The sequence below is a fragment of the Artibeus jamaicensis genome, unplaced genomic scaffold (genome assembly GCF_021234435.1).
Source record: "Artibeus jamaicensis isolate MK-2021 breed Jamaican fruit bat unplaced genomic scaffold, CSHL_Jam_final contig_465, whole genome shotgun sequence".
Classification (NCBI taxonomy): domain Eukaryota; kingdom Metazoa; phylum Chordata; class Mammalia; order Chiroptera; family Phyllostomidae; genus Artibeus; species Artibeus jamaicensis.
The window spans coordinates 3,070,543-3,092,961 of NW_026521843.1; the positions used below are offsets into that span (position 1 = coordinate 3,070,543).

At 59.0% G+C, this 22,419-nt stretch overlaps 1 protein-coding gene across 2 annotated transcripts in view; it reads left to right on the forward strand.

The window, feature by feature from the left end:
* Positions 1-22,073, forward strand: part of ASAP2 (ArfGAP with SH3 domain, ankyrin repeat and PH domain 2) — a 127,338-nt gene extending 105,265 nt beyond the window's left edge. Inside the window, exons 17-28 of one of the 2 annotated variants that reach the window (XM_037151709.2) lie at positions 1,875-2,064; positions 3,196-3,281; positions 4,124-4,239; positions 5,370-5,437; positions 6,655-6,768; positions 8,619-8,856; positions 11,140-11,274; positions 12,478-12,649; positions 17,524-17,573; positions 18,027-18,097; positions 18,443-18,565; positions 19,742-22,073. In XM_037151709.2, the coding sequence (XP_037007604.2) occupies positions 1,875-2,064; positions 3,196-3,281; positions 4,124-4,239; positions 5,370-5,437; positions 6,655-6,768; positions 8,619-8,856; positions 11,140-11,274; positions 12,478-12,649; positions 17,524-17,573; positions 18,027-18,097; positions 18,443-18,565; positions 19,742-19,816 (1,438 nt within the window). In that variant the 3' untranslated portion in view covers positions 19,817-22,073. The remainder of the gene's footprint in view (positions 1-1,874; positions 2,065-3,195; positions 3,282-4,123; positions 4,240-5,369; positions 5,438-6,654; positions 6,769-8,618; positions 8,857-11,139; positions 11,275-12,477; positions 12,650-17,523; positions 17,574-18,026; positions 18,098-18,442; positions 18,566-19,741) is intronic. The other variant, XM_037151710.2, reaches the window with a different exon arrangement.
* Positions 22,074-22,419: the final 346 nt, after the last annotated feature.

The following is a 22,419-nucleotide window of genomic DNA, read 5'->3' on the forward strand; positions in this document are numbered from 1 at the left end:
GGCACCGTGTCCAGCGCATGCCCTCCTGGGTGTCAGGTGTCAGCTATTGGCGGTGGCCTTCCCTTGGGATCGAATAATGGGTGGCTTTAGACACCTGGCACAAGGCTCGTAAAGCGATCCATCATCCTCTCTGGGGGGGGGGTCTGGGCGTCAAAGCTGGGTTCCTCCCCGACCCGGAGAGGGGGTGGGGCAGAGAAATCCCAGTTCCAACTCGATTGCAGGACCCGGGCAGGTGTGTTAACTTCTCAGAGCCCCTTTCCTGCAATGTGAGCAGGGAGCCAGCACCCCACAGTCCCTGGGGTGTCGGTGAGACAATACAGGGGCGCATGTCTTACTTAGGGGGTCAGGTGTCCACTGGAGAGGGTCCCAGAGGTGCACTGGCCGACCCTGGCGTTGCTGGGAGGCCCCATTTACTCACAGCCACGTCCTGGTCTGGGGGATGCGGTCGCCTTCCGCCTGATCGGCACCCGCTCACACTGAAGGTCCAGGGTGTTGGGAGTCTTCTGGAGCAGGGGTCAGTTCTGAGCAAAGTACGTGGTAAATAACTTCCTCTAAGTGCCAAGGGTCCTTTCTAAAGGCTGAGATTTTGCTTATTCTGGGGCTAGATGGTTCCGAACCATCAACACTGTCTGCTGGGATCCGCACGGTGTTCTCTCTGCACTGGGACCTCCTGCCCCAGTGCGGGCACGGTTACAGAGGAGATGCACCCCTTCCTGCCCTTTTTCTCCCAAATTAGGGTAGGTGGCCGAGGTGACGACAAAATGCCGCCTACTTTCACGCCCCTCCTGCTGCTGTGGTCGCCAGGCCCCCTGGGCTCCCGTGGCCTTTGGCTCTGTTCTGGCACATTCCGCCCACCTCACGCCACACCCAGGGACTCACAGGTGTCTTTCTGATGAGTTGTGTCTCACTTGCTTTTGTGTTTGCCGCCACAATGTGCTCATCGTGGTGGGAAACACATCTTTAATGAAGCAACAAGTCAAAGATGAAGCCCGGGCCTGTGGCTGCTTAGATGAGCTAGCGTCTCACTGCCACGTGAAAGGCACGGGCTGGCCTTGGCTTTGTCTCCCACACACACTGTCCATGAGGACCAGGTGCACTCGGGGGGGGGGGGGTGGACAGATACGAGCAGGCAGCTGGACACGAGTCCTGTCACAGAGGCCGGAACTGTTGATCTCTGGTGACTCGGGCCCCTTCTGTCCCTCGGCCCTGCTCTCCCAGAGGGGAAGCAGCCCTCCCTGCTTCCTGAATGACCCTCAAACTGATTGTTCCATTAGCGTCACTGCTTTTCTCCAAGAGCCTCAGCCTTTCGGGAAAACCCCAGGGGGCTGGTCCCACATAGTCAAGGTCACAAAGCTGTGGGCGGGTGGGCACACACCCCAAGGGCCCCTCTAACAGAGGGCAGGCCAGTGTCTGAAGGGGACCCCGGGGCGGCTGTTGCAGGTGTGCAGGTCGCCAAGGAGAGAAGGCGCAGGCAGCAGGCCTCGTAGAGGCACATGGGTTGGCGAGGGCGGGGGGCACTCGGGAGCCGATGAGGGGAGCAGCTGGGTGGGCTCAGAGCCCAACCCCAGAAGGACGTGGGGAGACGAGGCCAGGGCCACCTGCTGTGTGGGCCGCCCGCTGGCACAAGGCCACGGGACCCCTGCACTGGGCCCTGGGGCCTCCTGGGTAGGAAGCTGTCAGGTTCTGATGCTTCTCCAACACGCTCAAGGTGTCGCCGTGAAGACAGGTGCTGCAGTGGTCACCTGGCGGCTGCCTCCCCGACTGGGCATCCTGTGAGGAGGGCGGGGCCAGGTTTTTATAAAAACCGTCACAGTCAGGAATGGCTCGGATGCTGGACACCCAATTGCTCACAAGGCCGATGTGTTTGCCCTCAGGAACGCCAGGAAGGACTACATCACCGCCAAGTACATCGAGAGGAAGTACGCGCGGAAAAGGCACGCGGACGGTGCAGCCAAGCTGCACAGCCTGGGCGAGGCCGTCAAGACCAGGGATATTTTCGGGCTCCTCCAAGCATACGCCGACGGTGTGGATCTGACGGAGAAAATCCCACTGGCCAACGGACACGTAAGAGTTCGGGGCTGGCTGCTGTGAGCAAAGGGAGGGGAGGCGGGGGAGCGTGGCGAGGCCGTGAAACGGAAATGCCGGTCGAATAGTGGAGTTCTGTGCCGGAGGCCGGCGTGGGGTTCGGGGGCAGCGTCAGCACGTCTCAGGCACCGGGGGAGCTGCAGGGCTAGGCCTCGGCTGTAGAACCTGGGCCACGTGGGGAGGGGGGGGGTCTGCCGACCTGGTGCACCCCTGCCCCCAGTCCCCAGCCCTCCCCCCGCCCCCTGCAGGGAACCCGAGGGGGAGAGACAACCCCAGTTTCCCAGGAACTTTCCTGAGAGGATGGGGTCTCGCTGTCGGGATCTACAGTGTCCCGGGTCAGCGAGCGTCCTAACCCCTTCTGCAGGAGCCTGTGGGCACACACGTGCGTCCCGTGAAACCTCCTGACCCCCAGAATAAGGGCACATGGGGCTGGGGTCTGCCCTGAGCGCCTTAGCGTGGAGCCTCATGTTCGTGTTCTGAGAGAAAAGTCAGGCCACGGTGGGGTGGGGCGGGGCACACTCCGCTCCGAACGCGGCCCCTGCCAGGGCAGCGCTCCCACCCACCTGGCCTCCCACGGCCCTCACTTGGTCCCTCCTCCCCGCTCACCAGAACTGCTTTTCAGAAAAGGCAGTGGTGACCACATGCCCCGACCTAGTAGGAACTGCAGGCTGTCCCGATAGCGGCATTGGTGGCCCTACCTATAAGTACAGGATGGGAACTCTAACTTGCTTTTGATATATGCACTCGTATGTGCTCAGGGGGCAGTAGGTATTCGAGGCTGGCATATGGGAGGCCCGGGAACCTTCCTGGAGTCTTGGACCCGAGACCCCTGTTCACGGGCTCTCGTGATGCTCGGAAGGGACAAGGACGGGACGGGAGGGCTGTGAAACAAAACCCTGAGTTACTTTTTACCTCCTACGGAGCAGGGGGGGCAGGGCCAGTCTGTGGGCTGCAGGTTCCCACGGGCAGAGCCAGCCGTGGGGGTCAGAGGGCACTGTGCAGCTCAGGGATGGGTGCGGGGCAGGAAGGAGGGAAAGGCTCTGGGAGAGAGGGCTGGACGCAGAGGGGACGCTCCCTCGAGGTGCTGGAACACTCCTGTTCTCTCTGCAGGAGCCGGACGAGACCGCCCTGCACCTCGCCGTCCGATCGGTGGACCGGACTTCTCTGCACATCGTGGACTTCCTGGTCCAGAACAGGTGGGTGCTCTGGAGTCAGGGCGGGTCGACTCTGCTCCCTGGGGTTGCCAGGGGAGGAGTCAGGGTCGTGTGGCCGGGGGGCAGGCTTTCCCCTGCGGTCCTGCAGAAGCCTGGAGTGTCAGAAGGAGCACCCTCGGTGGGCCCCGAGGGGTCTGGGGCTCAGGGAGACGCCAAGCCCTGGAAGGTAGACTGACCGTGGCCTCCACCAGCGCTCAAGAGGCTCGTCTCATGTCTGAGGCACCTGAGTGCCCCTCTGGGGGCACCTGGTCTTGTTTTACTTCGAAAGAACCTTTGAAAGCCCCTCACAATCCCCCCAGAGCCCGTTTTCAGGGCCTGTTCAGGGCCAGCAGGCTCAGGGGTCTGGGGACTTTCGGTCTTTGAAAAAGTGGCTTTTTCCTTTTCCAGCGAAAGCGTCCATAATGAGATGGAAGAAGCTCGTCTGTCCTTCTGCAGGACAGGGCGGGCGAGTCAGATGGGCTTCCTGGGGCCTCTGGGCACTGGTGGGGGTGGGGAGGGCGAGGCGGGAGGATCGTGGTGGTCCGGGGCCGTCTGGGAAGGCAGTGCCACCTGGGCCCCTGCCGAAGTGCCGCGCAGGTGTCCGGCTCTCTCTCTGGTCTTGTCTGCTGTCACCGTCAGTTCCCTGGGGGCCTGCGTCCAGGGCACCCCGTCCACAGGAGCAGGGCTGGCGCAGGCCCACCCACCTTGCAGGACAGTTGAACATCCTCCTCCCGGCAGTTCTGATGGCTCACCTCTCTCCTGCTCAGGCCTCTGTCCCCGGCCCAGGCAGCCTGGTCCTCGGCCTGGGACTCACTGCTCTCTCTCTCCTCCCTGTTGCTGGCCAGCGGGAACCTGGACAAGCAGACGGGGAAGGGCAGCACGGCTCTGCACTACTGCTGCCTGACCGACAATGCCGAGTGCCTGAAGCTCCTCCTTCGGGGGAAGGCCTCCATCGAGATAGGTGAGTGGCTGGCCGCCTGCCGGGACACGAGGAGCAGGCCCTCCAGGCGGACACTGGGCTGCCGTCGGGGCTGGGGACAGGGAGGGGACCTCCGCTGGCGTGTTCTGCAGGGCTGCCCAGGGCTGGGTGTTTATCAGCACCTTCATCCATAAACTGTCCATCATTTGCAGGCATCGGATGGGTGACAAGGAACAGAGGATGGGTCCTGCAGCTGCCCCTGTGGCTGAGGGCAATTAGGACAAAGTGTGGGGCATCTCACCCTCCTGTTCATAACCCACAGCTAGGACCAGACCTCGCCCCTGCTGGCCCTGGGGTGGCAGGTGCACCCAGCCTCCTCCAGGAGGGACCCTTGCTTGGCTTGGCCTGCACCCCGCTCCCCTGCCATGGGTCCCTCCTCTCCTGCCAGGCACAGCAGCCGGCTGTGCTGGGTCATTGGGAAATGCCTGTGAGGCCTATTGAAAGGGGACAAAAAGGCCAGGCGGGAGGCACACACCTGCCAGAGAGCCAGGCCTCTTGTTTGTTTGTTTTAAAGATTTTATTTATTTGTTTTTAGAGAGAGGGGAAGGGAAGGAGAAAGATCAGTGTGTGGTTGCCTCTCGTGCGCCCCCTACTGGGGACCTAGCCTGCAACCCAAGCATGTACCCTGACTGGGAATTGAACCAGCGACCCTTTCATTCCCAGGCCCATTGGCTCAACCCACTGAGCCACACCAGCCAGAGCAGGTCTCTTTTTAAAAAATTAATAATGCAGCCTTGTTGACTGAGGCTTATTTAGAAAAAAGGACACAACTTTAAATTCACAGACAGCTTCCAAAGAGCCATAACGTTTATCACGGCCTGGTGCCTGCTGTGCCATCTGCCGAGCGCTCCACCTCGGGCTCGATGCCAACTTGCAGTGGTCGGCTCTTCGGTGGCTTCACGGGCATGATGAGCAAAAAACCTTGTCTTGTAGAATCTCCCCGACCTTACATGGCTGCCGTTCTGGGCAATTACGAGGTCAGGTCAGCCCCAACTGGAGCAAACTCGCCGGGGATTTCACTGGCCATGTTCTGTTTACCTTAGCGCCGCCTCTCTGTACCTTTGATTGTCTGGATGTCAGACCTTCACGCCTTTCTGTCGCCCTCCTTTCAGCGAACGAGTCAGGAGAGACGCCGCTGGACATCGCCAAGCGCCTCCGGCACGAGCACTGTGAGGAGTTGGTGAGTCCGGTGGGGACCGGGTGAGGCCTCTTCCGGGGACAGTCATTCCCTGGGTCCTGATCCAGCGGGAGAGCCTGGAGAAGTCGTAGGGGGGGCCTCAGAGAGGGTGCGTTGGTCCCTCCTGGTGATGCTTGGAACCCAGGCTGTGTCTCCCGACGTCCCAGAGGCGCAGGGCAGAGGTGCACTTTGCCTGTCCCTGTGACTGTCCAGCTGTGAGCGGGTCCCTTCGCCACAGCACGCTTAAACGGGCTTCCTTATTCCGCCCCCTGCCCCCCATCATCTGGGTGGTGATGCACCATCTTTTCCCGTCCTGTTCTGGAGGACACAGCCTGGTGGCTCACGGACCAAGCCCACTGGGCGGGGTCAGGCAGGCCCCAGTTTGCAGTGGGGTTCGGCTGCTGTGAGTGGGAGGTCCCCCCACGCCTCTCTGCTCTGTGAGGCGGAGTCAGGAGCACCACTTTGCCAGGTGGCAAGGATCACTGTGACGCTCTGCGAAGCAAGTGTGAGGGCAGGTAAACAACACACCGGCCCGTGGTCAGTGCAGTCGAAGTGCAGGATAAGGAACAGGTGCCATTCTAAGCACCTTGTGGCCGTTGACTCATTTAATCTTGATTGCTACCTTATGGGAGGCTTTCTACTGTTATCTCCATTCTATAGAGGAGGAAACGGCACAGAGAGGTTAAGTAACTTGCCCAAGGTCACACAGGCTACTCTCTGGCAGTGGAGAAAATTAGGCCCTAATGTCCTGAGACACCCAGGTTTCTCTCCTGTGCATCTGGAACAGAACTAGCTGCCCACCTTCCTTGGGAGGACTGAGGAAATTGTCCTACATCGCTTTCCGTGGGGCTTAATGCAGATCAGTGGAGAAAGGCTGGGGTCAAACGGCTGTGGACCCCCTGAGTTTGCCCCCACACACAGCGGTCAGTACAACCAGGCTGACCGCCATTCTGCGGATCTCGGATACCCCCCTGCCTATGTGCAGTTTACAGAGCCCTCTATGGGGGCTCTAGGTGTGAGCTTCAAGGTGATCTGTGAGTTAGGGAGGGGGCTTAACCTGATACCCAGAGATTTACCTAAGCTGGCCCTGTAACAAAAGGCCGGCTCCCCCCACACACACCCCCAGGGCTTTCCCACCTGTGGCCGGCTGGCTGGCTGGATGCCCGCCTCCCAGGGCTGAGAGTCTGAGCAGCATCACCCACAGTCCTCTGTCTCCTCAGCTGACGCAAGCCTTATCCGGAAGGTTCAACTCCCACGTTCACGTCGAGTACGAATGGCGGCTGCTGCACGAAGACCTGGATGAAAGCGATGACGACATGGACGAGAAGCTGCAGGTCTGTGCTGGGCCGTGAACTGTCAGGACCTCTCTGGGACAGGCTCTACTCGGAGTGGCTCCTAGCCTGACGTTGGGGCAGAATCCGTTTGTGGGAAAGAAAATAGAGTTTGCTTCTTGCTCGCATGGATCCCGGCAGGCTCGGGCCTCGCAGGTCCTGTGGACCTTAATTTAAAGGAGCCGCGCACGTTGGCGACACTGCCATCGGCAGCCGCTCCCCTTTGACACGAAGGGGAGAGGAGGAGGACTTCTGATCGGGGGATTCACACGCTGTGGGTGACGTGGGAAAAAGCCAGGTTTCCCTGGACAGTGCTCAGGGTCGCCTTGTTGAGCTTAGAAACCGTACCCGAAATCATTAAATGACACTTAGCACTCACGGGCTTCAATCTTTCCTTTGTCAGAGCAGGGTGGTTGACGCCTGAGAAAGGTTGGCACGGCCACAATGGCAGCCACAGTGATGCCCATGTGCAGAGACCAGCTTAGGGCCAGACAGAGCGCTGGCCTTCTAGTCCCTTCTCACAGCGCTCCCTGCATGTGCTCCTGGGGGGCCTGGAAGGGGCCCCTGCACGCAAGTGTCAGGGAAAGTCTGACAATGCACATAGACTGGCCACCAGCTGCCTCGAAGCCAGCGGGGAAGGCCACAGAAAGTTCCCCAGTGTTGTTGCAGGACAGGGGTGCCCTGGTGGTTGCCAAGGGTGTCTGACCAGGGCACGTCTGAGACCTGGTAGGCAGACAGTCCCCGTGGGCGGGGCGCTCACGTACTCAGAATAAGAAATTCCTCTGCCGAGTTAGCTACAAAACAGGGTCAGTGAGAACAGCCGACCAGTTTCATATGCTCCCACCCTAAATAAGGAGCAGGTTTGGAGCACCTGCCCGGGGTGAGTGCCTCTTCCCAAAGGAAGTGGTCCAGCTTGGACGCCTGCGTCCACTCTGTGTGCAGCAGGGAATGTGGCGGCTGCGGTGAGTGTGCACAGCCGTGGGCCTTGTGGGAATTCAGCAGTGCGAGTGCGGAGCCAGTGGTCCTTGAGTTCTGCACACCTGAGCTGGGTGTGAGCTAGGAGTCGGCCAGGACCCCGCAGGGGCTGGTGCTCCCGTGACAGGGGTGCGAATGGTACCCGCTAAGCTCCTGGCACTGTGCTGGAGAGGCTGTTAAAAACCATCCCTCCCGCCTCCCCGTTTAACAGATGAGAAACGGGGTCAGCAAGGTTAAGGCACTTGCTCAGGATCATAGCTGTTACATCTGGAATACAAGTTAGACCTCGTTTCCCCGAGTCCCGACACACGTGACCTTTGGGTAGAACAGGGGTCGGTGAACTTAAAGGGCCAGAGAGCGTATGTCCTGGGCTCGTGGGCCTCACCCAGCACAGCCTCTGTTGCTGCCACTCAGCCCTGCCGGGGTAGTTGGAAAGCAGCCATAGGCACTATGTAAATAACCAGACATGGCTGTGTTCCAGTAAAACTTTATTAACAAAAGCAGGTGGAGCCCAGGGCCCTGCATCTCAAGAGCACCTGCTCCTGCAGGGGAAGGAGAGCAGGGTTATGAATGGGAAATGCAGGGGCAGGTTGAGAGAACGCTGGCTGGTACAGATGACACAGCTTCTGTTTTAAATCCTCCGCAGAATGGAGCATTGTAGGTTGTAGATCATGGCATTTTGGTGGGGGGTGGGACACGGTTTCCATTCGAAGGCGTGTGACCTTTAAATCTCTCAGCTCTTGTGTGACCATTGAGAGTCAGGTGACCGTGCCCAGGTAGAGGTGGTGCACGGGAGGTGGTCACCGGGAGCTTGAATGCTGTGACCGAGAGGTCCGTGTGCCCGCCTTTCACACACCTGCCTGCCACCCCCTCCACAGCCCAGTCCCAGTCGGCGAGAAGACCGGCCGGTCAGCTTCTACCAGCTGGGGCCTAGCGCAGCATCTTTGGCCCGAGACGCCACTGGCCTGGCCAAGGACAAACAGAGGAGCTTCGCGCCCAGCATCTTGCAGAACGAGACGTACGGGGCCATCCTGAGTGGCAGCCCGACACCCGCCCAGTCTGCAGCTCCCATCACTACCAGTGCACCCCCACTGCCCCCACGGAACCTGGCCAAAGGTACTGAGCTCTGGCGGCCCGGCCAGCACGTAAGCAGTGCGATTCGGGGTGTGTTTCGAGAGGCAGTAGCCACTTGGCCCGTCCTCATGAGCTTTGGGCCGGCGGCAGAGTGGCCTGTTCCCCTGGGGGCCTCTTGTCTTGCAGTTATATACTGTTTGCTCCCAAAAGGAAGAACGCCCTTGGGCACAGGGCACTGCATGGCGTACAGCATCCTGACTGGTTCATGTGCTGGGCACACATGTGGCATCAGCGTGCCTCGGGGAGGCCAGGCTCTCCTCCCGAGCACCTCTGTCTGGGCCTTTGCTCTTTGCTGTTCGGCACTCGCGACTCCTCCCTTCGCCTTCATTATCTGTTATTTCTCCCTGACCTGCACTCGGGGCGGCTTGAGGCCCCTGTGAGTATTTTGTATCGCTGCTGCAATCCCCAGGAGTGAAGGATACAAAGATGCTAACTTGAGGAGACTTGTAAAATTGTAAAAGCACTAAATAGTCTCTGTGGTCCCGCCAGCGCTCACTACACTCCGCCACTGTCACTGTAGTGACATGAGTCAACAGGTGCTATTTTTAGTTTTTCTGGAAATGGGAAACAGCCCAACCTAAGTGGTCTCCCCGGCACTGGGTCCCGGAGCCACAATGCTCCTGAAGGCGGGTCCAGCCAGTGGCCAGCCCAGCACTGGGCTGGGCGTGAAGTCCAGGCACGGAGGCTGCTGAGGGTGGCTGGTGGTCACAGGAGAAAGTTCCCTGTTGCATTTGTGTGGGAGCGGCTCCCTGGGAGGAACATGTAGGGACAGGCGGTGGCTGGGGCCAAGGACGGTGCTCAGCAGGTGCCATCGGGCTGTGTCTGTGCCAGCTGTCGTGTGGCCAGGCCCCCGCCGCCCTGGGTGTCTCGCAGACACCCACATGGGTCCGGAGGCCCGAGAAGGCCGCTGAGCCTCTTGTCCGGTCACAGGTCATACCCTCAGGAGCAGCCTGCTGACCTGCCCAGCAGCACCCACAGGCTGGGTGGGAGGACCCTGAGCAGGAAGGGAGTGGCAAAACCAAACCCCACGGCTGCCCCGTGCTCCCTGCCACCCTCACCAGGAGGGGCCCAGGACAGGTGGGCGCAGCTGTTGTGGTTGGGGTCCCTGGGGCATCGGCTGGCCTCCCCTGTCCCCCTCCCACGTCCGGACACACGCAGTAATTGTGTGTGTGTGTCATCTGCGCCCTGTCACGGGCTTGCACCTGCTATGTGGTTGTGCGCATCACGTAGAGAAAGGTTGGACTTTGCTCTGTTAGGTGGTGGGAGGGAAGGGGAAGCTGCCTGTGCTTAGTTCTTGCTCTCCTGACATCTCAGAATGAGGGTTTTGGTTTTCCCTTCCCACTTTTGCAGTTCGGGTAGTTAGCTTCATGTCTCCTTTATTTGTTTGTTTGTTTATTTATAGAGAGAGAGGACTGGAGAGGGGGAAACATCAATGTGTGGTTGCCTCTCGAGCGCCCCCTACTGGGGACCCGGCCCACGACCCAGGCATGTGCCCTGACTGGGAATTGAACAGCGACATTCGGTTTGCAGTCTGGTGCTCAGTCCCCTGAGCCACACCAGCCAGGGCTTCATGTCTTCCTTTGACGGCCGTACTTCCCCTCAGTCGTTCCCAGTCTAGTCCACACCTGGTCTAACACGGAGGCCCCCCCACAACAGCCAGGAAAGGGGGTTGGCGTGGCCGTGCCCCTGAGCAGACGCCACCCAGTGAGGAAGAGCACCGAGCTTGGGCCAGGGCGAGGACTGCAACCGGGGTGGTGCTGTTGCCCTGGTGTGTCTGTCCCAACCTGCTCGATGTCATCTCTGCCCATTTCCAGCCAGAAGTGCGTTTGCGGGAGGTGGGAGAGAGCCTTCACCCGGTGTCTTTGGTTTGCACCCTCGTCCCCCTGTGTTCCCTCTGAGGACAGCCCCCCTTGCAAGACTGTGACCCCCAGGCCAGGGGAAGGACTGAATGGATGGGAGAGAGATGCTGAGGCCCCACAACCCAAGCACAGGTCTCAGGGCAGGTCACTGGGTTACTCATTCTCCTCTTCCGATGGCCGGTCCCCTGGAGAATGGAAGCCAGTGAGACTGCTACGGGTCAGCTTCTGTCGTCCAGGCAACAGAAGGCGGGGCTTTTACAGCTCCGCCCCCGCCTGTGGTCCTGGTGCTGCTCTGTAGGGTGCCGTGGACCATGAGGAAGAGGGTCAATAATGCAGCTTCTGTTTCTGTTTTCATTGTGTGCACGTGCCTGCGTGTGCCTGCGTGTGCCTGCGTGTGCGTGTGCAGCTCAGACAGCCTCCTCTGCTCACGCCCCGTGGAAGACGAGCTCTGTGAGTGTGGACGGTGTGAGCCGGCAGCGGTCTTCGTCAGATCCGCCAGCCGTCCACCCACCGCTGCCCCCGCTCCGCGTGACATCGACCAGTACGTCTTTTCCTTTCTCCTCCCTGCCGGTGGGCTCCGTAGATCCGGTCGGCCCAGGGTGGGGAGAGCGCGGCAGGTGCCCGCGGCTTCATGGGGCGCTGTGGCTTTTCCATGTCCCCAGGCCCTTCAGCCTGCTCCTCCCCGGCCACAAGCTCCTGTCTGTCCACTTCCCCCCACGCCTGGCCCCCCACCCCAGGGGCTCACTTGCCATCTCCTCTGTCTCCCCAAGTGTTTTGGCTGCATTTCTGTCTGTCTTCCCCACATGAGCCCAGGGCACCCTTTCCTTTGGCCATCCGGTGGGTCTCAATATGTGGGCTCAGTCATTCGGATCCTAAAATCTGGTGTGTGCTTCTCTTCAATGTCAACATGTGGGTGACAGTCCCAGAGCCCGGGGGAGGGCCCTGGGGGAGGCCGGCTCCCCAGCTCTGCCCTGCGTTGGCCCTGGGACCGAGCGCTCAGCTCCCTGGGGGCCCCCAGAGCCCGGCAGCTTCCCCTTGGTGTTTTCTGCCTCCTTAACCTCAGTCATGATGAAAGGAGCCCCGGCAGTAGGTGCCCCTGGCGTGTGGCTGCCGGGCGACATGGGCTATCTAGCTCAGACACATCTGAGACACACAGCACGAGGGGACTCCTCAGGTGCCAGCGTCCCGAGGCAGGTGTCCGCCTCGGCAGGGACGACAGGAGGAGCCTGCCAAATGTGGAAGGGGGGTGCCGATGTCTGTCAGAGAGAGCGAGATGCGGGCCCACGGCCCGTGCCCTGTCTCCCCAGCTCAGCGACTCCTGCTGAAAGCATGTCCTGCCCCTGAGCCTCTCGGACTCCTCACCTGCGCGGTGGAGAGAGTAGGCTGTTCCAGCCTTCGCTGAGACCGGCCTGCTCGCAGCAGCCTGGGAAATGGGTCTGGACGCACAGAGTTGACCCAAGAAGGTCTGACTCCTGGGGCGGGGGGACGGGGCCCGCCTGGGCCTGGGCCTCAGCTGCTGCTCCTGCAGGTCTCAGCCCCCAGAGCAACCTTTTAGTCCCAACTCGAGGCTCGGAAGGACCCCCCTCCAGTCCTGTCACTGAGCGTCTGCGAGGAATGCAGGCTTTCTCCGTAAGAAATAGTGACAGGGAGAGAAGGAGCCCTTCATGGAAGGGCCACTGGAAAGAAGGCCGGAGGGATGCCTGCCGTCTGACCCTCCGTGTGTCCCTGTCTTCTCTCTCCGCAGACCCCCTGGCTCCCACGCAGTCTGCTTCGGCAGCCAAAACCCCCGGTGTGATGGAAGCCCTGAGCCAGCAGAACAAGCCGGCCCAGTCCGGGGCCCCGCTGGGCAAAGCCACACCCCCGGCCCTGCCACCCCAGCCACCCAGCCGCCTCCCCCAGAAGAGGCCTGCTCCCGGGTAAGTAACGTCCCCTCTTCCCTGTCCCCCTCTGTGTCCCCTCAGGGCCTAGGCACATTGGCCTTCCTCGCTTCTTGCATTCGAGGAGTTTCCAAGGGGCCCATCACTTCATCAGCCGGGACTTCTGCGCCACCATTTGAAATCGCCCAGTTGCTACTCTAACGGCCAAGGCCCAGGGATCCAGGCCTGTGTCCTAAACACAACGTATCAAGAGTTTTTGAACTGTAAAAATTTATACACATGTCTGTGTTCCACCCCATGATGAATTTAGATTTCTGTTTTGTACAGACAGTGGCATTGTGGGAGTTAAAGTCCTCAAAGCACAAGGCCTCTTGGTTCTGTTTGTCACCCACCCACAAGGTGGTCTCGACCATGTGGCCCCTCTGCAGTGTGGGGCGTACACTTTCCACAAACGAGGACGTTCTAGAGAAGTAACAATACAGCGGCCGAGTCAGGAGAACAGCATGGGCACACCCCCGCCTCCAATGCTCAGACCCCATCCAGGCTTGGCCACCTGTCCAAATGACATCTTTGGCTGCGGGGGCAGCCGTTTCATGGCTCTCCACCTGGGTCCTGATGATGGAAAAGGGCTCCTTGTAGTGGGAATGATACTCAGAAGCCAAGACGGGGGCGCTGTGTGTGCTCATTGCCGAAGGAGCGTCCTGTCCCCAGGCCGGCCTGCTGGGTGGCCTGAACTGGACACACACCCACACGAACACATTTATGTCTCTACTTCTAGCGCGCTCTCTGTATGGAAATATGTGAGTCCACACTGTCCCCAGATTTGATTGTTCTACTAACAAACCACACCACGACTTACTGACATAGGACATGGCCATTTTATCACTCTCGTGGCCCCATCAGGAATTTGGGTCGGCGCTGTACGAATAGCTTGTTTCTGCTCCCCAGGATCGGGGGCCTTAGTGGGAGAGGGTTGGGCCAGACAGGGATTCGTCAGCTGGAGGCTAGTGTCCACAGAGTCCGTTCCACCCCACACACCCGGGGGTGGGGGCTGGCTGACAGCCGGAACCCCCGCCTGGGCCATCGGCTGGGGTACGTGGCCTCTCCACGTGGACAGGGCTTCCTCACATCGGGGTAGCCAGGCCCAAGAACAAGTCACAAGGGATGGGCCTTGCCCTGGAAACTGGCAGGCCACCCCTTCTGCCATAAGTCACTGGTCCCGCAGTGGCACAGCCAGGCCCAGTCGGGGGTGGGAAGGTCATGGGCAGGGTGGTCGTAGACTCCAGCTGTCCGTGAAGAATTTGGGGGCACCGTTCTAGGAAGCACCATAGGGTTCGTTCTCATTCTCTCCCTCTCTGTCCTCACTGTCCTCCCTTTCTCCGTAATGAGAGACCTGGCTGCCACCTTCGCCTACCCCATGACCGTTTGTCAGTACCCGGAGACCCCCCCCCCACCTCTTGCCTCCTCCCTGCCGTGCGGACGCCCCTCCCTGCTGAGGCCTGGGGCTCAGTGTGGAGATGGTCTTCGCCCTGCTGGGCGCTCACTCCGCCCCCCCGCCAGGTCATCCCCTGACCACCACTGGGCAGGTGCCTCCACGGAGGCCCCCATTGCCTGACACCCCAGGGTGGGTCCGCTTTCATTCGTGCCACTGGCTAGACGAGTATAAACTTAAAGGATGTAATCTGCATCCTTTGGTTCCGATAAGTTTTGTTGATTATTTTTAATTCCTTCAATTTTTTTCGGTTCCCAATTTAAAGATAATTCATATTGTTCAGATGTCAGAGCCCCATGGCCTTTCCTCTTTTTGTGAGGGTGAGCTGACTGCACTCACACGCCCCCCGAATCCCCGGGGTTTGACCTCTGGGAGTTGACCTCTTGCCCACGCAAAGTTGACCCCATGTTCTTGCACAGCAGCCCCAAGCGGTGAGTCGAAGACCCGGGCCCCACCCACTTCTGACTGTGCAGTCTCTGCCCTGGGCCCAGGGTTACTCCTGAAGGGAAGGTGCGCTCACCTCCAAGGCTGGAGTGATGCTGAGGCTCCTTTGACCACAGCTGGTCCCATGGCCCCACCTGGAGGCCGGGGCTGGAAGTGCAGCTGGAGCTCTGCACCCAACTCTGCAGCCTCTGACTGCAGTTTCCATTGCTGTCTGTTGTTTGTTTGCTTGTTTGCTAGAAATTGACTTTCTGGGAGATTGTCCCAGTTTTATCTTCCGGTTATTTAACTGAGTTTTTCATTTCTGCTGTCCTATAATTCTGAAGTTAATAGTAGCCTGTCTGTTCCATGGAATAGTTTTCTCTCAGAATATTCATGATGGGTTTTTCGGGGTGTTTTCCTTTGGCTTTGGCTTTTCTGTGTAATTTGGTTCTTCCTCATTCTTTCCCCTTTGTTTTGACCTCTGGTCTTTTAGAGGCCGTTTCCCCATAAATTCCATGCTCCCTGCCTGTCACCCGCCACTTCAGGGGGGGCATTAAATACTGGCTGAGAGACTGTACCCCAAAGCACAGAGCTGCCACAGTGGGTTTGCTGGGGAACCCTGAACTTGGGCTTTTTTTTTCACCTTGGACAGTTCGGATTCCTTGGAGAACAGTCTTCTGGTCTCTTGCCTGAAGGGAGCAGGTTTTCCGGGAGCTGAATATAGAAATAAAGTTAGACTTTTACTTAACCCCCATTTCTCAGGATACCACCAACCACCGCACGGGGCATCCCGAGTTCAGACACTGTTCTGCCCTCTCCCAGAATAGAAGCCTCTGGTCTTCAGTGGCATGGGGAGGGGGTGGGGGGGCATTGCTAGGCTTTTCAGTGTTGGGGCTGGAATCGTAGCTCCTGGAGCAGATGTGGGCCGACCCTTGTGTCTGTGCTCCGCCCTCCCCACCCCCGGGGGCTGGGGGCTGGGGGCTGGAGCTCCTGCCTGTGGGGCAGCGTCTGAGCCTCGCTTGCTTGCAGGGCTGGGAGGGCCCTCCTTCCGCAGGGAGCTGGGCTGCTTAGGACTTGGCCCTCCACTCCCGCCTTCCACAACTGCCTTTCTGTCTTCAGTTCTCTTTGTCCTTTTCAGTTTAATTTTTTAAATTTTATTTTCTTCCTTGGGAGAAAGTGGAAGCAAATATATCTCAGCCTGCAGTTTTTAACCAGAAGACTCTCAGGGCCCTTGAATGCCTTCTTGGCGAGCTCTGAGCAGCCCATGGGAGCCTGACGGGGTCGAGCTGTGCTGCGAGGGGCTTGCTCCCAGGCCCGCTGAACGGCTGCAGGCCGGCTTCTCTCGGTGCCTGGGTTCAGCGGGGGGTGGCTCTTCATCTCCCTCCTCTTCCCAGCACCACCCTCAGGTTTGCTCTTTCCTGACTGTGGTCCTTTAAGAGGCTGTGTGTTGAGGTTGTAGATGAGCTCCAGCCGGCTGCCAGCCACTGTCGGGGAGCTCCGGGGACAGGGGTGCCTCGGGCCTCCTGGGGCTCCCCGGCCTCCAGCTGCTTCCCTGCTTCTGGGAAGGGCTCCCCACTGGCGGGCTGGCCCTGCCTGTCACAGGATCATTTTCTGTCCCGTGGAGTGTAGGGGGAGGGGTGCAAGCAGGGGAGGCTCAGGCGTCTGGAAGTCAAGTCTGGGTGGGGGGCACCAGCGGCGCCACCCCTCCGAGCTCTGCTCCCGAAGGAAGCAGACTTTGCTGCCTCCGCTCTGGAAAGACCCAGCCCGCCACCCCTGTTTCCGGGGGCCCACGAACCGAGGATGGTTTGGGGATTTTTAAATGATTGAAAAAACAGAAGGTTTCATGACACCTGAGAATTCGGATTTCAGCGCCCATAAATAGTCACTGGAAGCTGGCAGGCCCGTGTGTTCACACGTTACAACAGTGACGTCGGAAGTCATGACAGAGACCTTGTAACCCAGAGCCTGGAGGATTTGCCCTCTGGCCCTTCCGAGGAGGAGTTTCTTAGAGGGTCCGGCCTCCCCGAGAGCCTTTCATGGTTGGCTCAAGGCGAAGGGGTCAGTGGGGTCCGTGTAACAACTCCCAGGGACATGGATGGAAATCAGAAGGCAGGACTGGTCAGGTGGGCGGGTCCCTCGCCTGTCCCGCCTTTAAATCATGCTGCGTGGTCCACCTTCTCCCCTCCACTGCGGCTCCTCGGGCGACTCAGGAAGCGGCCGGTGGGCACTGAGCCTGCCACTCTGTCCCTTGCTTCGCCCCCACTCCAACCCCGCCCAGCCTGTCTCCAGCCTCAGGTGTGTGCCTGGCACCGTGCGGGCTGCACAGAGACGTGGCGGGGAACTGGAGATCATGCTCCCTTCTCGGCTCGTAGACATTCATTCTGTCACTCATCCTCGGTTTGAGAGGTGACAGAACTGGTGTCACCTTTCACAGGTGGAAGTGCCCACTCAGAGAGACCCATGGATCCAGAACAGACTCTGGCCTCCTGGCCTGAGAAGTGCCCCCCCTGCCTGTGGCCTTCGGTGGTGACAGACCCAAGGCTCACGGGTGGGCCCGGAGCCACAGTCAGCCACGTCGGTGACAGGCCACAGGGGCCAGGGCGCACAGAGACGTGGATGACCCTGACCGGTGGTCAGGCAGAGCCCCCGGGGCCCTGGGGTTATTCAGCCCCACCCTTAGAGACCAGGGCCCGCAAAGGGAAGGGGCTGATTGAATGAGGGGCAGTGCGGGCGGCAGGCGCCCAGCTTCCAGCCCCAGGTCCTGTCATGCAGGCCCACAGGGACAGGGCCCTTCGGGACCTGGGGTCTGGCACTGTCCTCTGAGCCTGTTGTTCTTCGTTTTTCAAACAAAGGGGCAGTGGAATGAGAGTGGGTTGAATTGGCTCACACACGCAACTTGCACTCGGCCGCTCCTTTATAGAAGGGGGTGAGGCACCCGGGCACCGGGGTATGCAACGTGCCTTCGGGCCTCAGTGACTCTGTTTTGCCTTCTTTGCAGGACTGACAAGTCAACCCCACTGGTCAGCAAAGGCCAGCCTAGAGGACCTGGTAATTATTTCATTTGGAACTTGGTTAGTGGAGGCACCGGTGGGGGCGAGGGGACTGTTTCCAGTCGAGGCAGGTGAGGGCCCGGCTGTCCTCCCCCCGGCAGTCACCTGCCCTCCGGGGGGCTTCTGAGGCTGGCCTGCACCCTGCAGTCACGCTGCCTGCTGCTGCTGCTGGGGGTGGGGTGGGACGGGAGTCCCCGGCAGGTCTGTGCAGGAGTCGGCCCATCTGTCTCCGTCTGCGACACCTGCACAGGGTACACGGAGGTTACGGGGTTCTTTGGCCTTTGGGGGATCTTTCCCTTAGCAGGTGAGAAACTCCCAGGGAACTCGCCTTCCTAGACCTGACAGGACAGCAGGGCTTTTGTGTTCATTGTTTCTGTCTCACGTCCTGATGGAGGGGCCTGCTGTGCGCTGGCTCCCTCTGGTCCTAACGCAGTGGGTCTCTCCGGCACAGATGCCCTGGGCCCTCCGCCGAGTGCCGCGGCCATGCAGCCCCCCGCGCCTGTGCCCAGGAAGTCGCAGGCTGTAAGTGGACGAGCCCCCCCATCCTGCCTCCTCTGGGAGGTGATTCCACGAGCGCTCAGGGGTTATGTCCCACTCTCCCGGGTAGGGGGTGGGGTAGCTGTGTCCTGGGTGCCTGGTCATTTGGACCAGGGCAGGACGCATAGCCCTGGAGCCCAGCAGGTCCAGGTCACCCCTGCGCACATCAGGGGCCAGCCGCCACATTCCCAGCTGTCCACCCAGCCAGGGTCTCTTCCCTTTCCCTTTGGGCCCCTCCTCTGAGTCCCCCCCAGCCCCCGGGCCCCGCACTCTGCCCTGGAGCAGGCGCCTCCCTGCCACAGTAACCTCTGACCCTCCTGTTCTCTTCAGACCAAGCTGAAGCCCAAGCGGGTCAAAGCCCTCTACAACTGCGTGGCCGACAACCCGGACGAGCTGACGTTCTCCGAGGGGGACGTGATCATTGTGGACGGGGAGGAGGACCAGGAGTGGTGGGTGAGTCTGGGCCCAGGCCCGGGAGGGGCGGAGCCGGGTTCCCGCCCAGCTGGCCTGAGGTCTCCTCGCAGGTGAGGCGCCCCCCAGCCCGGGGCCCCCACCGTGCCTGCGGCCACTGTGCCCCTCGCTGGCCTTAGGTGAGGGAGACCCCAATGGGCCCGCTGTGCACACCGCACTCGGACAGTTCACGGTGGCCGTGGAGAGGCCAGCAGGGCTCGCGGGGCCACTCTGCTGCACGGAACGTCAGCGTCCCCAGCAGAGTCCCGGCCTGTGTGAGCTGCCCCCGGCCCGCATGCCTTCTGGTGCCCCCTCGTGGCTTCTTTCCCCTGGAGGGACGCCGGTGCCTCGGTCCCGAGCTCCCTCTGTCAGCCTCACCACGCACGATACAGGCAGCACAGCAGCCACAGCCACTCCTGGGTCCCTGGGCGGCGAGGACGGAGACTGCATGGGGACCAGAACGTTTCACTGCCCCTGCCACCGCCCCCACCCGAGGGGCCGGGAGCTGCTGTGTCTTTCACACTTGCACCCAGCCCACCTGCCAGCAGGAACCACCTGTTTATTCCAAAACCTGTGGGGACGCCGAGCGGCAGAAAGGAGACGGCGGTGAAGGCCGCCCATCACCTCGGCCCCCCGGCTCCCCTAAAACCCATGTTTGGGCGGTTCTCATTTCGACTCTTATTTACCTACGTCATTTACACCGTCAAGATCATACTTGACATAACTTATATAACTTGCCCAGAGGAAAAATAAGTGGTTTTTTTGGAAGTCTTCATGAACACATGACGTTCAAACAGGGCCAAACCCTGCATGCCACTTTCTGTCACTCCACAGCTCACGAGCTCCCAACACTCACCTCCTCACCCGTTAGGGGAGGCAAGGCCAGTGGGGGCAGCGGTCAGAGGGCTGTCTGCCTGCCCCCCGCGCCGCCCGGACACGTGCTGCACTTGAACGGGGCCCCTTAGGCAGGGAGGCCCCCGATCTCTGGAATGAGGCCAAGGAGAGGGATAGAGTGTCAGCCTCGGGATTCTTTCTCAGAAGAGGTTCTTCTGAATGAGTTGTGTCCGTCCATCCGTCCGTCCTGTCCCCCCCTCCCCCTGCCAAATGCTCCGTTGTCCTTCCAAGCTTCCGCCCTCTGGAGGTTCTAAAACACCCTGCACTCTTCATTCATCGTTTCAGATCGGCCACATCGACGGGGACCCCGGCCGCAAAGGGGCATTTCCCGTGTCCTTTGTGCACTTTATCGCCGACTGAACTGCTACTGAACAGAAACACGTCACAGATCTGTTCCTGTGTCGTCACTGGTACCAGACTCTTGCCAGATAACCTCCCGCATGCCCTGTGTGGGAGAGCCACTGTCCTTGATGTCACTGTCTGTTTCTAAAACTCAAAGGCAACTTATATATTAAGTGAATCGTTTTTATAATTTGTGATTTTCATGAAACATCGCTATCTACTTTTATTGGGAAAAACCAGATTGCCTAAAAGGTGAACTGAAAAGGTATTTTAACTACATAACCGAGGTCCTGGATCCCCGGAACTAGGTGACCCTAAACACATTTGCTCCCGGGAAGGAGACTCTTCCCACTCTCCCTGGCTCATCTCTGAGGTCCGTGACCTTCAGCGTAATCGTGGTTTAGGAAGCCAGTAAACTCAATGCTACCAGTTCACCTTTCTAGACTTTTTTTTTTTTAACGGTTCTAAGATTTCCTTTGGAAGCCACCCAGTGTTTATTTAAAGCCACTTGGAAACTGACACGTGGGCCCTGTAGCCTCCAACCACAGTCCGTGAGGTTGCAACCGTCACTGTTTTCTGCATGTGCGTGTGAGCTGTTGTGCAAACCCCGCCTAACAGACTACCGGTCGACTGTCACGGCACACGGCAGTCAGTCCGTCCCGTCCCAGGTTCCGTGAAACTGTTTCCTGAATTCGGTTCAAAACTAAGGGTGAAGGGTTGCAAAGGAGCTCTTGCGATGCTTCCGTGTTTCGGAGATCGCCGCCCCGTGCCCCCTTCATCGCAGACCCCCACTGTCCCCACTGGCTGTCCCCTCCTGAGTGTGCCACCCCCTCTTTCTCGCTCCTGAGAATGTTTACTCAGCTCGGTGTCTTGTGTTCATAATAACCAACAGGAATGGTAGTCACACTGTCTTGAAATTAACCCGTCCCTTCATCTGTGACCGGAGCGTTTTGGGGACCTGTAGGTCCCGGGTAATGAGACGCTCCCAAACCCCTACTTCACTATTGAAGTCATTGCATCCTTCTTAGGTCTAAGCTACTGGGGCTGGGGGGTTAGGTTGTGTAGGATAAAAATGAAACTCATTAGCTTGATGCACTTGACTGTCATGCCTCTACTCAGCCATTGTGAGCGGAAGCTCTTAGGAAGAGTGTTGGAAAGTGTGGCGCTCGAGCGTGATTCGAGCGTGAACAGGCGTGTGGCGCCCGTGTGGATTCTCACCAAACGCGAAGGGATCGGTTTGCGTGCGGACGCGGGAGGCGGGTGGCCGCGCTTCGGTTGCATCGTTGTGAGGTTGGATCTGGTTGAGGCCGCCTGTGTGTCACGCAAGACTCTTCTCTTGTCTCCGTTTTCACTTGCGTTGTGTTGTGTTGTGTTGCAAAGGGAGACAGAACAAACTGGAACGTTTTACGATGTTGTACGGCAAGAGCTCTTTGCCTTTCGAAATCCCAGGTAAAATGTGTCAGGGTGTGTAGTCTTTTTTTTTTTTTTTTAAAGCACTACATGTATCTTCACTAATTGTTTGTTTCTGATGTTTGAACCCTCCACTGGGTTAATTCTCTCATGGATTTAAGGAAGTAACCGTGGGTTTTGCACAGCGCACTTCCTGCGCACTTTGAACACAGTCCCCTGCATCTGTGTCCTCTGCTGGCCGTGGGCCGCCTGGGCGCCGGCTGCATACGGAATTGAAGTTGGCTCACACCAACGTTTGGGTACCACTCCCAACTAACCTGTCAGGTTCACTGGCACATGAGTATCTAGGAAGTGTCTTTCCAATCTACAACTTGGTGGTGCTACTGTGCAGTAATTAATGACTTGCCAGAGGAGAAATTGTATTAACTTCCCTGCTAATATCCTTTCCTGGTTATTTGCTCTTTGCAAATTAAAAAAAAAACACACACAAAGGAAACCATTGTAGATATCTATTTATATTTCAGGTTTATGTTCCATGAACTGAGCTGCAGGATCTGGCACTTTGCGGGCCACTTCCATGGGGTCTGACCTCCAGGGACAAGGACTTGGGGACGGGCGGTGACCGACTGGTCTGCCGAGGGTGGGCAACGTGAGGCGCGGCTTGAAGTGCTCTTTGAGGTGTATGATACTCATTCTTCACTCGATTACTCTGGCCTAGTTGCAGCGCAACTGTGTATATTGTATAACCCAAATCGATCCTTATTTTCATTGTCCTTGCGCGGTGATTTATAACTAGAGCATGTTTAATAAATTTACTCGTTAACTAGTCATTTGACTAGAAAGAAATAAAATACTTTTAAACGGACATGGCGTTGTTTTTGTTTTGGACCCTTCGGGCACTTTTCGTTGGACGTCTTCTAGGGAAACCCACTAGCCTGCTGCAGGGGGGGTCCTTGAACACCGTCACTGGTAACACAGCAGCTCTTCCAGTTGCTCTCCCCCCCGCCCCCGCCCCGGAGCGAGCATTGTCGCCTAATGTCACAACACCCTGACGGCATACTGTTCAAGTTTCACTCTGTGTCTGGAGTTGGCTCCGTCACTGTTTCAAAGCAGCAGTGTCCCCAGGCCAGAGCCCCAAGCCGGAGACCGCCAGTCCCCAGGAGGGGCTGCCGAGCAGAGGGTTAAGCTTATTTGTGTTTAAAAGCAACAAA